Source organism: Mobula birostris, chromosome 5, assembly GCF_030028105.1.
Source record: "Mobula birostris isolate sMobBir1 chromosome 5, sMobBir1.hap1, whole genome shotgun sequence".
Taxonomy (NCBI): domain Eukaryota; kingdom Metazoa; phylum Chordata; class Chondrichthyes; order Myliobatiformes; family Myliobatidae; genus Mobula; species Mobula birostris.
Window position 1 is genome coordinate 41566589 of NC_092374.1, and position 15463 is coordinate 41582051.

The 15463-nt window shown below is 43.5% G+C and overlaps 1 protein-coding gene across 4 annotated transcripts in view; it reads left to right on the forward strand.

The window, feature by feature from the left end:
• Window positions 1–15463, forward strand: part of gak (cyclin G associated kinase) — a 126693-nt gene that overhangs the window by 90729 nt on the left and 20501 nt on the right. For all 4 annotated transcript variants that reach the window (XM_072257962.1, XM_072257964.1, XM_072257965.1 and 1 more), the window contains exon 21: window positions 1267–1749. In XM_072257962.1, the coding sequence (XP_072114063.1) occupies window positions 1267–1749 (483 nt within the window). The remainder of the gene's footprint in view (window positions 1–1266; window positions 1750–15463) is intronic.

Here is a 15463-nt window from a genome sequence, read left to right on the forward strand (position 1 = left end):
CTGTACCTATTTCTGGTCTCACTATCATGTGGCATGGATAACAATCCTGAGATCACAGCCCTGAAGTCTGTCCTTTAACTTAGCACCTAACTCCCTGAACTCACTTTGCAGGACCTCATCACCCTTTTTACCCATGTCATTGATGCTGACATGGACCGTGATCTCTGGCTGCTCAGTCTCCCAGCTTAAAAATCCTGTGGACTCAATCCGAGATGTCCCAGACCCTGGCATCTGGGAGGAGGCAACATAGTATTCGGGAATCTTGTTCTCATCCACAGAACCTCCAATCCTTTCCCTGACGAATGAATCCCCATCACTACAGCATACCTCTTCTTTCTCCTTCCCTTCTGAGCCACAGATCCAGATTCAGTGCCTGAGACCTGAGCGGTATGGCATTCCTCTGCTAGGTCAGCCCCCAGCAGTATCCAAAGTGGTATATCTGTTGTTGAAGGGAACTGCCACTGGGGTACTCTGCAATGGCTGCCTGTCCCTTTTCCCCTCCAGATGGTCACTCAGTTATCTGTCCAGCACCTTAAATGTAACTGCCTGGCTGTATGTCCTGATGACCAACCCCCTCAGCCTCCTGAATGATCCGGAGTTCATTCAGTTCCAGTTCCAATTCCGTAACGGTCTGAAAGTAGCTGCAGCTGGATGCACTTCTTGCAGGTATAATTGTCAGGGACATTGGAAGTCTCTCTGCCTTCCCACATCTCACAAGAGGAGCATTCCACTATCTTGCCTGCTGCCCCACTGAAAGAAAAATTAAATGATAAAAATCTACCTACAGCCTTCGGCGCTTCCTTGCTGAAGCCTCTATGAGCCAATGCCAGAACTCTCCACTCTAACACTGGCCCACTCATACAATGGCCGCTCTGCTTAAACCTAATTTTTGGTTGGTCATTGCCAAGTGCTTAATTATGCACAATCCAATGTCTCTTCAGGAACTGTGGCATTTGTAACTGCCCCTATTTGCTGCTTTTGAAGTCACTCTCCCGCTATGCAATCCAGTGTCTCCTCGGAAACTATCATTGCTGGGAAGTGCCATTGTTTCATAACCAGCTAAAGATAAATTTAACTATTCACGGTCAAATGGCTCATTGATTCACAGACACTGATGAGAAGTATGACGAGGAGGAGACCTAATGCCCTTGAAACTTTAATGTGTTACCAGTTAGCATTGAAAGACAGTGACTAAGTGAAGTGGTGGAGATTTTATTGGGTTGTATGACTGAGTCACTTTAGACCTAACTCTTTTTTATTTATTAGAGGGAAGAGATGACTCCAGGACAGCTGAAGGACACTCTCTAGATGAAGATGATCCAGGCTTGGTGGAAGAAGGTGGTCCTTTAGATGATGAGTTTGCAGCTTTCTCCAGTGAGCGTGGATTAGCAAGGATCGATGACCCTGAAAGCCCCAGTCAGCCAGAACAAACAAACGAAGTCAATTTTTTCTTCGAAGTAGACATTGATGGAGCAGCAGAGCACAGTTCAGGACTACCTCCTGAGGATAATGTGGATTTACTGGGGCTGAATAGGGACGTGCAGCCAGATGTGCCTCCTCCAGCAACAGAAATGAAGAGTATATCCAGCAACGCTGATCTGCTGAATGATTTGTTTTCTGGCACCCCTGCAGCGCCTCAGGAAAGCTCCACCGACCTCATTGGAGGAGATGAAGATTTCTTCTTCAGTGCAGCACCCCCACCACCAGTGGAACCAGTTCCTGCAGCCCCTCTGCTGCACACTTCAGCAGGTATGTTGCAGGTGGATAGCACACCTGGCTACTTGATCCATCAAGAGTGGACGCCCTTCCTGATAAATTGGGTCATTTTGATTGATCGGGAGATTAAGTGTATCGATGGGTTTAGAGATTGTGAAAAATTTTTCACATCAATCTTTTTCCCCTTCAGGTATTGCAGCACATGATTTTGGCTCACCAGATGTTTCATTGAAGATTGTTTATTGACGTCAGTGTAAAGGAGTGAAATAATTATTACTCTGGATCTCGTGCAGTATAAAAAAACACAAAAAGCATAAAAGCACAATTTAAAAAACCACAATAAATATAAATACAAAAGCAATCCTATAAAACACAATATACAAATAACTTATACACATAGATTGATTGTATGCACATTAAGTGATGCTAGGTGGTGTGTGTGTGTGCAGTGGGTTAATGGATTCAGGTGTTGATCAACCTGTTTTTGAGTCTCATCTTGAGGTAGGACAAAAAGTCCAATAAGCAGGGTGGGTGAGATCCTTTATGATATTGCTGGCCTTTTTCCAGCCACTTTCAGAACATACTGTAGGCCCTTGATGGCGAGTAAGTTGGTGCTGGTGATGTGTTGGGGAGTTTTAATTTTTACCTGTCATGAGGGTAGAATTCAAAGGAGTTCATCTGGTGCAGCTGCTCCTCTTTTTGTCCCTACACCTTCACTTTCTTTGCCTTAAGGTAAAGGCCAATTTATACTTGTGCGTCAAATTGACACCATAGGTACGGCGTAGCTGCGTACCCTACGCCGTAGCCTGGTGCGCACCTCCCCAGAAATGAAACTACGCGTCACGGCGACGCAGACCTCAACAACTGTGATTGGTCCGCTTGGTAGCATCACATTTCCTCCTACGCTGCAATAGCTTTCCATTGGGCGACTGAAGGGCAGGGAAGGAACTCTGGCTGCAATGTTTCCATAAAGCTTTACAGACCTCCTAAATTATGGAGGACCCTGTGCTTAACGCCAGTTTGCAGCTAGCTGCTACAGCCTGTTGACTTCCACCTGAAGCTAAAACTCGAATGGTGATTGACAGTCTCTGAGTATACTGTGCATACATTGATGCAAAATAAATGGTTGGAGATGATGAACCAAATCGTCAAATCTACCTGCCGACGTCTGAAAATATTTGAAATGCATTTCCTCTTCCATGTCTCTCAGTGGCCGGACAAGCACAGAAAATTCACCCTTGTTCAGTTTCAGTTGCCATTGTCTGAAGTTTGAGTTTCTTCGTGTTGAGTTTCAACACGAAGAAACTCAACACAGTTGGATAGAATCCCCATCACCAACTAGCATTTTGGCGGTGAATTGCAGAGCGACACAGACACACCAACGCACAAGTATAATTTCTCACAACGGCGTAGCCCACTTGCGTAGGCTACGGCGTAAGCTAGTACGCACAAGTATAAATCAGCCTTTAGATTAACAGAATGTTAAAATGATGTGACATTGCACAATAAGTAATGACCAGAAAGGTATGTTAGTCATGCAAGTCACTCAGTATTGTTCAGTACGGTGAACTGTCTAATCAAGGAAATAAAAAGTGCAGATGCTAGAAATCTGAAGCAAACACAAAATACTGAATGTAGTCAGCAGGTCAGGCAGCAGCCAGGACACCAGAAGAACTGCGCTGGTTCTCTTCTACCTAGTTGCCAGATCTGGAAAAAAATGGCCCTCAGTTCTGCAATGTCTTGGAAGCAGTGCAGTTCATCAGCTCTGATGACCTGATCTGAAATATTGACTCTGTTCCTTTGGCATTAGATGCTGCTTGACCTGCTGAATATTTCAGCATTTTCTGTTTTTATTTTAAACTCTCAAATGATATGGTTATGTTTGTGAATTCTAACGTCATTCAAAAAATGTAAGGTATTAGAAACCGTTGGTCTTTTCTGCAGCAAAATGTGTAAAGGGGCGGCAGTGTACTTGATGTCAGAGCTATACATGCCTGACAACAGAGAGAGAAAAAAACTTGCACTTAAATTGCCTCTTTCAGGGTATCCCAAAGTATTTGACTCAGTGAAGTAACTAATGAAGTGTAGTCACTGATTTATGATAGGATCAATGGTAATTGTATTATGCACAGCAAGCTCCCAGAAGCGGCAATGTGATAATGACAGTAATACACGAAGGAGTTGGAGGAACTCAGTGGGTTAGGCACCACCTCATGATGATTTTTTTACCGTGCCCATGGTTTGTTCTTCATCAAATTATGGTATTGTTTTGCACTGCTGTAACTATATGTTATAATTATGTGGTTCTGTCAGTGTTAGTCTTTGGTTTGTCCTGTTTTCTGTGATATCACTCCGGAGAAACATTGTATCATTTCTTAATGCATGTATGCATTTCTAAATGACAATAAAAGAGGACTTAGTGTTCTCATAATCTAAAAATGGACAGTCACCATTTTAGGTTGAGACCCTCCATTGGGGCTATGATAATGACAGCACACAAAATGCTGGGGGGGACTCAGCATATCAGACTGCATCTGTGGAAATGAATAAACAGTCAATGTTTCAGACTGAGACTCTTCATCAGGATTGGAAAGAAATTCACATCCCCATTCTTGTTCCGACAAGTTGGTCCATGTCCTTCTCTTCTGCCACCATGAAGCCACGCTCAAGGTGGAGGAGTAAAATCGCACAGGTAGCCTCCTACGAGGGATGAGGGAACACAAACCATTCCTCATAGAGGGATCAGAAGTGGAGAGAATGACTAATTTCAAGTTTCTGTGTGTCAATGTCTCTGAAGATATGCTAACCTGGTCCTAACATATCGATGCAGCTATAAAGAAGGCAAGGCAGCGGCTATATTTCATTAGGAGTTTGAGCAGACTTAGTTTGTTACTTAAACAATCATAAACTTCCACAAATGTACCCTGGAGAGCATTCTGACAGGCTGCATCACTGTCTGGTATGGGGTGGAGGGGGGGAGGATGGGGTGCTACTGCACAGGGTCGAAATAAGTTGCAGAAAGTTGTAAAATTAGTCAGCTCCATCGTGGATACTAGCCTCCATAGTATCTAAGACATCTTCAAGGAGCGGCACGTTAGAAAGGCAGTGTCCATTATTAAGGACACCCATCATCCAGGACGTGACCTCTTCTTATTGTTACCTTCAGGAAGGCAGTACAGAAGCTGAAGGCACGCACTCAGCAATTCAGAAACAGTTTCTTCCCCTCTGCCATCTGATTTCTAAATGGGACATTGGACCCGTGAACACTACCTCACTTTTTTATTATTTCTGTGTTTGCGCTACTTTAAAAAAATTATTTATTTAATATACATATTAATACTTCGTGTAATTTATTTTTTCTATATTTATCATATACTGCATTGTCCTGCTGTGCTACGTCAACAAATTTCACAGCATATGCCAGTAATATCAAACCTGATTCTGATTCCTACCTGATGGCATGAACGTCAAATTCTCTAGCCTCCCGGATAACCACATTTGCACCTGGTGAACTGGGGTGCAGCTCCTCAGAGAACGCGTTAAGAAACTGGAGCTGCAACTCAATGACATTTGACTCGTAGAGGAAAATGAGGAGGTGATAGATTGGAGCTTCAGGAAGGTGGTCACCCCCTAAGTTGCAGGAGGCAGGTCAGGAGAGGGAAAGGAAATGGATAGCCAGTGCAATGCATCTTTGTGACTGTTCCCCTCAATAATAAGCATACTGCTGGGGGCACAACCTACCAGGGAGAGCTACAGTGACTGGATCTCTGGCACTGAGTGTGGTGCTGCGGCGCAGAAGGGAAGGTAGGTAGGGGTGGGGGATTTTATAGTTAGGGTAATGGAGACGAGATTCCAGATGTCTCGGGTTGTGTCCACGGTATTCTAAAGGGGGAGGGCTGGTATCCAGAAGTCTTGGCACTAACAACATAGGTAGGAAAAGGGAATAGGTCCTGAAGGGAGAATATATAGAGTTAGGTAAAAAGCTGAAAAGCAGGACCTCCAGGGTAACAATCCCTGGATTGCTGCCTGTGCCACACACCAATGAGAGTAAGAATAGGATGATTTGGCAGATGTATGCATGGCTGAGGAACAGCTGCGGGGGACAGGACTTCAGATTTTTGGATCATTGGGATCTGTTCTGGGGATGGCATGACTGCACAAGGGGAACCAATATCCTTTTGGGCAGTTTTGCTGGAGCTGTTGTGGAGAGTTTAAATTAATTTGGCAGGGGAATGGGATCCAGAGCGATAGGGCAGAAGAGGCAGTTGGTGTACAACTAGATGCAATGTGCAGTGAGACTGTCAGGAAAGACAGGCAGATGATAGGGCAAAATTGAAGTCAGAGGGATGAGTTGAAGTATAAGATGGGGATAAAACGGAAAAGGGTGACGAATATAGGACTGAAGCTGTTATACTTGAATGCACGCAGTATACTGAATAAGGTAGATGCTCTTGTAGTGCAATTAGAGATTGTTAGGTATGACCTTGTGGACGTCACTGAGACATGGCTGAAAGAAGATCGTAGTTGGGAGCTTAACAGCCAAGGGCACACAATGCATTGAAAGGACAGGCAGGTAGGTAGAGGGGGTGGGTTGGCTCTGTTGGTAAAAAAATGAAATCGTATCCTTAGAAAGAGGTGACATAGGATCGGAGCATGTAGAATCCTTGTGGATAGGGTTATGAAACTGCAAGGGTTAAAAAAAAACCCTGATAGGAGTCTTATACAGGCCTCCAAACAGTCACCAAGATGTGGGCTACAAATTACAAGAGGTAGAGAATGCATGTCAAAAGGGCAATGTTACAATAGTCAGGGGGACTTCAATATGCAGGTAGATTGGGAAAATCAGGTTGGCACTGGATCCCAAGAAAGAATTTGTAGAATGCCTATGAGTTGGCATTAGTTAGTGCAGCTTATGGTTGAGCCCATTAGGGGAAAGATTGTTGTGGATTGGGTGTTTTGTTAAATGAACTGGATTTGTTAGGGAGCTTAAGGTAAAGGAACCCTTAGTAAACAGTGATCATAATATGATAAAATTCACCCTGCAATTAGAGAGGGAGAAGCTAAAGTCAGATGTATCAGTATGACAAAAGAGCTGCTGATCCCAGATTCCATTCAACCTATATGCCTGCCCTCTCACCACATCTCTTGATGCCCCAACTAATCAGGAATCTAGCAAATTCCGCTTTAAATATACCCACAGACAGTCTCCACCACAGTCTGTGGCAGAGCATTCCACAGATTCGCCACTCTCTGGTTTAAAAAATTTACTCCTTACTCCTGTTCTAAAGGGTTGCCCCTCAATTTTGAGGCTGTGCCCTCTAGCTCTGGATATCACCAACGGAGGAAACATTTTCTCCCCATCCACCTTATCTAGTCCTTTCAATATTTGGTAGGTTTCAATGAGATCCCCATGCATTCTTCTAATTTCGAGTGAGTACAGGCCCAAAGCTGCTAAATGCTCATTATATGTTAACCCCTTCATTACTGGAATCATCCTCGTGAACATCCTCTGGACTCTGTCCAATGTTAATACATCCTTTCTGAGATAAGGGGCCCGGTACTGTTGACAGTACTCCAAGTGCAGCCAGAATGTAAAGCTTTAGCATTACCTCCTCGTTTTTATATTCTATACCCCCTGAAATAAATGCCAACATTGCATTTGTCTTCTTTCCCACAGACTCAACCTGTAAATTAACCTTCTGGGAGTTTTGCATGAGGACTCCTAAGTCCCTTTGCACCTCTGATGTCTGAATCTTCTCCCCATTTAGATAATAGTCTGTACTATTGTTCCTATTACCAAAATGCATTACCGCACATTTCCCAACAATATTCCATCTGCCACTTTTTTGCCCATTCTTCCAATTTGTCTAAGTCCTGCTGCAGTCACATTGCTTCTGCAGCACCACCTACCCCTCCACCTGTCCTTGTATCATTTTTAAACTTTGCCACAAAGCCATCAATTCCAATATCTAAGTCGGTGACAAGCAATGTGAAAAGTTGCAATCCCAATAATGACCCCTGAGGAACACCACTAGCCACTGGCAGCGAACCAGAAAAGGTCCCCTTTATTCCCATTTGCTGCCTCCTGCCTGTCAGCCATTCCTCTATCCATGCCAGTATCTTTCCTATTACACCACAGGATTTTATCTTATTAAGCAGCCTCATGTGAGGCACCTTATCAAGTACCTTATGAAAAGTCCAAGTAAATGCCTGTCCTTTGTCCACCCTGCCTGTTACTTCCTTGTATAATTCAACAGATTTGTAAGGCAAGATTTTGCTTTACAGAAACCATTCTGAGTTTGACTTATTTTATCATTAGTCTCCATTAGACCTCCAGCACCCAGGGCATGCCCTTTTCTCACTGTTACCATCAGGTATGAGGTACAGAAGCCTGAAGGCACACACTCAGTGATTCAGGAACAGCTTCTTCCCGTCTGCCATCCGATTCCTAAATGGACTTTGAAGCTTTGTACACTACCTCACTTTTTTAATATGCAGTATTTCTGTTTTTGTACATTTTTTAAAATAATTATTCAATATACGTAATTGATTTACTTGTTTATTATTTTTTTTTCTCTTTCTGCTAGATTATGTATTGCATTGAGCTGCTGCTGCTAAGTTAACAAATTTCACGTCACATGCCGGTGATAATAAACCTGATTCTGATGTTAAACTCCCAACTATGACCACCTTTCAGCCACGACTCGGTGATGCTCACAACGTCATACTGACCAATCTCTAATTGTGCCTCAAGTTCATCCACCTGATTCCGAATGCTACGTGCATTTAAATATAGCACCTTCAGTCCTGCATTATTTGTCCTCAGGAATTTTGTGTCTGTGATGCAATTTAACTCTTTGGTCTGTCTGCAGTTGTACCCAATCATTGGCATGTCCTTCCTTACATTCATTTTATATATAACATCATCTACTTGTAAAGCTGCTGGCTCATCCTCAGCTCTATCATACTGGTTCCCATCCCTCTACCATATTAGTTTAACCCACTCCCAACAGCTCGAGCAAATCTGCCTGCAAGGATATTAGTCTCATTTGGACGCCCTCGGGACAAGGAAATGGTGGATGAACTAAATAAGTATTTCCGAATCAGAATCAGATTTAATATCACTGGCATATGTCGTGAAATTTGTTAACTTCATGGCAGCAGTGTAATGCAATATATTATAATAAAAGAAGAAAGTAAATCAATTACAGTAAGTGTATTTATGCGTATTAAATAGTTAAGGTAAAAGTAGTATGATACAGAAATAATGAAAGGGAGGTAGTGTTCATGGGTTCAATGTCCTTTTAGGAATCAGATGACAGAGGGGAAGAACCTGTTCCTGAATCATTGAATGTGCAGCTTCAGGCTTCTGTACCTCCTTCCTGACCGTAACAATGAGAAGAGGGTGATGGGGTCCTTAATGATGGACGCCACTTTTCTACATCACTCCTTGAAGATGTCTTGGATACTACAGAAGCTAGTATCCAAGATGAAGATAATTAATTTTACAACTTTCTGTAGCTCTTTTCTGTGCAGTATCCTCTCTTCCCCCCCCTCCCCAAACTAGACAGTGATTCAGCATGTCCAAATGCTCTCCATGATACCTCTGTGGAAGTTTTCGAGTGTCTTAGGTGACAAACCAAATCTTCTCAAACTCCTAATGAAATATAGCCGCTGTCTTGCCATCTTTATAGCTGCATCGATACGTTGGGACCAGATTAGATCCTCAGAGACCTAGACACCCAGGAACTTGAAGTTGCTCACTCTCTCCACTTCTGATACCTCTATGAGAATTGGTTCGTGGTCCCTCATCTTACCGTTACGGAAGTCCACAATCAGCTCTTTCATCTTACTGACATTGAGTGCAAGGTTGTTGCTGTGACACCACTCAACTAACTGGTGTATCTCACTCCTTTAGGCCCTCTCGTCATCATCTGAGATTCTACCAACAATGGTTGTATCATCAGCAAATTTATAAATGGCATTTGAGCTGTGCCTAGCCACATATCTCATAGGTATCGAGAAAGTAGAGCACTGGGCTGAGCACACATCCCTGAGGTGTGCCAGTGTTCATCGTCAGTGAAGAGGAGTTTTTAATACCAATCCGCACAGATTGTGATCTTCCGGTTAGAAAGTCAAGGATCCAATTGCAGAGGGAAGTACAGAGGCCCAGGTTCTGTAGCTTATCGATCAGGACTGTAGGAATGATGGTGTTAAATGCTGAGCTATGTTCCACAGACAGCATCCTGACATAGGTGTTTGTATTGTCCAGGTGATCTAAGGCTTTGTGAAGAGCTGTTGAGGTTGCGTCTGCCGTAGACCTATTGTGGCGATAGGCGAATTGCAGTGGGTCCAGGTCCTTACTGATGCAGGAGTTGATTTTGGCCATGATCAACTTCTCCAAGCAATTCATCATTATAGATGCAAGTGTCATAGTCATAGTCATACTTTATTAATCCTGGGGGAAATTGGTTTTCGTTACAGTTGTTCCATAAATAATAAATAGTAATAGAACCGTAAATAGTTAAATAGTAATATGTAAATTATGCCAGTAAATTATGAAATAAGTCCAGGACCAGCCTATTGGCTCAGGATGTCTGACCCTCCAAGGGAGGAGTTGTAAAGTTTGATGGCCACAGGCAGGAATGACTTCCTATGACACTCTGTGCTGTATCTCGGTGGAATGAGTCTCTGGCTGAATGTACTCCTGTGCCCACCCAGTACATTATGTAGTGGATGGGAGACATTGACCAAGATGGCATGCAACTTAGACAGCATCCTCTTTTCAGACACCACCGTGAGAGAGTCCAGTTCCATCCCCACAACATGACTGGCCTTACGAATGAGTTTGTTGATTCTGTTGGTGTCTGCTACCCTCAGCCTGCTGCCCCAGCACACAACAGCAAACATGATAGCACTGGCCATCACAGACTGGTAGAACGTCCTCAGCATCATCCGGCAGATGTTAAAGGACCTCAGTCTCCTCAGGAAATAGAGACGGCTCTGACCCTTCTTGTAGACAGCCTCAGTGTTCTTTGACCAGTCCAGTTTATTATCAATTCGTATCCCCAGGTATTTGTAATCCTCCACCATGTCCACACTGACCCCCTGGATTGAAACAGGGGTCACCGGTACCTTAGCTCTCCTCAGGTCTACCACCAGCTCCTTAGTCTTTTTCACATTAAGCTGCAGATAATTCTGCTCACACCATGTGACAAAGTTTCCTACTGTAGCCCTGTACTCAGCCTCATCTCCCTTGCTGATGCATCCAACTATGGCAGAGTCATCCGAAAACTTCTGAAGATGACAAGACTCTGTGCAGTAGCTGAAGTCCGAGGTGTAAATGGTGAAGAGAAAGGGAGACAAGACAGTTTACTGGACAATAGTCATTAAGGAAGCTGACCCTACTCTTCTTGGGCAGAGGTATAATTTTTGCCCTTTTGAAGCAGGTGGGAACTTCCAGCTGTAGCAATGAGAGGTTGAAAATGGCCTTGAACACACCTGCCAGTTGATTGACACAAGTTTTCAGAGCCTTTCCAAGTACTCCATCGGGGCCTGTTGCCTTATGAAGGTGTAACAGCTGTAGTTATTGTCTCCCCTTCAAAGTGGGCAGAAAGGAATTGAGCTCGTCTGGAATTGAGCATTGCTGCCATTCATGATGTTGGATTTCACTTTGTAGGAAGTAATGCCCTCAAACCCTGTCAGAGCTGACAGGCATCTGATGTTGCCTTCAACCTCACTCGGAATCGTTTCTTTGCTCTTGAAATAGCCCTCCACAAGACATAACTGGCTTTCTTGTACAGGCCTGGATCGCCAAATGTAAATGGCACAGATGTAACCCTCAGCAGACAATGAACCTCCTGGTTCATCCACAGCTTTTGGTCTGGGAATGTGCAACAAATTTTCACAGGTGCACACTCATCCACTTTTAATGAAGTTGGTAACAACTGCAGCATACTCATCCAGGTTCGAAAATGAATCCCCGAATACAGTTCAGTCCACCAATTCAAAGCAGTCCTGTAAGCGCTCCTGTGCTTCCCCTGTCCATACCTTCTTGGTCCTCACTGCTGGTGCTGTCTATGCTCAGAGTAGAAGTACAGCTAGGTGATCAGACTTTCCAAAGTGTGGGTGTGGAATAGCACAGTAAGCACCCACAGTGTAACAGTGGTCCAGTGTGTTGTTTCCTCTGGTACTACAAGTGATTTGTGGATGATAATTGGTGATTTTTCCAAACTGGCCTTCTTAAAATCCCCCAAGATAATGGTGAAGGTGTCAGAGGTTGCTGTTTCTTGCATGTTGATCACATCGCTCGGATCACCTAGAGCCTGTTTGATATTGCTTGAAGTGGAATGTACACCGCAACCAAAAAGATCACTGAAATCTCCTGCGTCAGGCATTTAATTATAATACACTCCAGGTCTGGTGAACAGAACTGGGACATCACTGAGACATTTGTGCACTAAGAGGAGTTGATCATGAGGCATATCCCATCTCTGCTTTTGAGAAATTTGATGGTCCTATCTCGATGGTGTATAGTGAACCCATCAAACTGAATCACTGCGTCCAGTGAGCAAGGGGTTAACCAGCATTACGTAAATCAGAGGACGCATGCTGTCCTAATGTTTCTCTAATGCGGCACCTTAGCTTTGAGATTGTTGGTTTTATTTACCAGAGGCTCTATGTTTGCCAGCAAGACATGGTATTGGTAGTCAAAAACGTTTTTTTTTTCTAAACAAACTTTAGGCCCGAGCAACAACCACGTTTCTGACAAGGTGTCCTAGCTAGGAACTTATGGCCACAGTCGGTATTATTTCAGTCGGTTTTAAGCAGCGCTAGATTATTCAATCACCTTGAAACCTCTTTATTAACTCTATAGACCTTGGATGCTGTTGTTGTTCTCAGCTGTAGCAGGCTGAAACGGGAATATTTAATTGTATCCATCAATCTGCTCTGCCATGAGTTTGCCCTTTTGAAGGTGCCCTGGAAAATTTTGCATGCACCTTCACTGTGGAGGACACTAGCAGTATGCCATAATTTCAAGAGTGTCATGGGTGAGCAAGTGCTTGGGAAGATGAAAGATCTGAAGGTGGATAACTCACCTGGACCAGATGGACTATGTCCCTGAGTTCTGAAAGAGGTGGTTGAGGAGGTTATAGAGATATTGGTGATGATTTCTCAAGAATCACTAGATTCTGACATGGATCCGGAAGATTGGAAAATTGCAAATATCACTTCATTCTTCAGGAAAGGAGGGATGCAGAAGAAAGGAAATTAATAGACCAGTTATCCTGGCTTCAGTGGTTGAGAAGATGTTGGAGTTGATTATTAAGGATGAGGTCTCAGGGTACTTGAAGGCACATGATAAAATAGGCCAAAGTCTGCATGGTTTCCTGACAAAATCTATTGGAATTTTTTGAGGAAATAACAAGTAAGAGAATCGATGGATGTTGTGAACTTCGAATTTCAGAAGGCATTTGACAAAGGTGCCACTCTTGAGGCTGCTTAATAAGATAAGAGCCCATGGTATGACAAGAAAGATACTAGCTACATCACAGCCTGGTATGGAAACACTAATGCCCTTGAATGGAAAATAGGCCAAAATCTGTATGGTTTTCTCAAGGGGAAATGTTGCCTGACAAAATCTATTGGAATTCTTTGAGGAAATAACAGGCAGGATAGACGAAGGAGAATCAATGGATGTTGTGAAGTAGTGGATATGGTCCAGTCCATCACAGGTAAAGCCCTCACCACTGTGGAGCACATTGATAGGGAGCTTTGTCACAGGAAAGCAGCATCCATCATCAGGGACCCCCACCTCCCAGATCATGCTGTCTTCTTGCTGCTGCCATCAGAAAGGGGGTACAGGAGCCTCGGGACTCATACCAGCAGGTTTAGGAACAGTTAGTATCCTCAACCAAAGGGGATAACTTCACTGAACTTCACTTCATCATTGAAATGTTCCCACAACCTATGGACTCGCTTTCAAGGACTCTTCATCTCATGTTCTCGATACTTATTTCTTATTTATTTATTTCTTCTTATTATTCTTCCATTGTTTTTGTATTTGGTCAGTTTATTGTCTTTTGCACACTGGTTGACTGCCCAGGTGGTGCAGACTTTCAATGATTCTATTATGGATTTATTGAGTATGCCTGCAGGAAAATTAAACTCAGGGTTGTATATCTTGACATATATGTACTTTGATAATAAATTTACTTTGAGCTTTGCATAGAGGATTGGCTGATTGGCAGGAAGCAAAGAGTAGGAATAAAGGGAGCCTTTTCTGCTTAGCTGCTGGTGACTAGTGGTGTCCGTAGGGATCGGTGTTGGACCACTTTTTTAACATTATATGTCAATGATTTGGATAATGAAATTGATGACTTTGTTCCCAAGTTGGATGATAGGAAGATAGATGGATAGGCAGGTAGTATTGAGGAAACAGGGAGGCTGCAGAAAGGCTTGGATAGATTAGGAGACTGGGCAAAGAAGTGGCAGATAGAATACAGGGTTGGGAAGTGTATGGTAGAAGGAGCGAAAGCGTAGACTGTTTTCTAAAAGTGCAGAAAATTCAAAAACCAAGGTGCACAGGGACTTGGGAGTCCTCGTGCAGGATTCCCTGAATGTTAACTTGCAGGTTGAGTCAATGGTGAGGAAGAGAAATGCAATTTTGGGAGAACTAGAATATAATAGCAAGGATGTAATGTGAGGGGTTCATAAGGCACTGGTGAGGCATTACTTTGTCTATTATGAACAGTTGTGGGTCCCTTATTTGAGAAAGAATGTGCTTACACTGGAGAGGGTTCAGAGGAGGTTCACGCAAATGATTCCAGGAATGAAAGGCTCTGATGGCTCTGGGCCTGTACTCGCTGGAATTTAGAAAAATGAGGGAAGATCTCATTGAAATCTATCAAATGTTGAAAGGCCTAGATAGACTGGATGTGGTGAGGATGTTGCCTATACTGGTGGAGTTTAGGATCAGGGGCTACAACCTCTGAATAGATGGATGTCCATTTACAATGGAGATGAGGAGGTGTTTCTATAGCCAGAGAATGTTCAGTTCACTTCCACAAGGAGTTGTGGAGGCCAAGTCATTGGGTTTATTTAAATCAGAGTTTGATGGGTTCTTGATTAGTCAGAGTGTGAAAGGTTACAGGGAGATTGCAGCAGAATGGAGTTGAGAGGGAAAGTGGATCAGCCATAATGAAATGACGGAGTAGGTTTGTTTGACCGAATTGCCTAATTCTTCTCCTATCTCTTATGGTCTTGTGGTTTTCTCCTTTGGATAATTTTTCCCTCCCTCTTCTCTCTTCTTCTGCTCCTTACTCTGGCCTCTTGCCTCTTCTTCTGACCTGCCTATCACCTCTTCCTCCTTCCATTTCTCCCATGGCCCATTTTCCTCTTCTAAAAGATTCCATCTTCTCCAGTCCTTTGACTTTTCCACCTATCATCTCCCAGTTTATTACTTAATCCTTCCTTCCCCACCCACCTGGCTTTACCCATTACCTTCTAGCTTGTCCTCCTTCCCTCTCCCCGGCCTTTTTATTCTGGCATCATCCCCCTTCCTATCCAGTCCTGATGAAAGGTCTCCGCCCAAAACGTTTCCATAAATGCTGTCTGACCTGCTGAGTTCCTCTCGTATTGTGTGTGTGTTGCTCTGGATTTCCAGCAACTGCTGAGTCTCTTGTGTTTATGATAATGACAGATCTGTTTCTTTGATGATGGGAATATTAGGCTTGGTAACACTCCT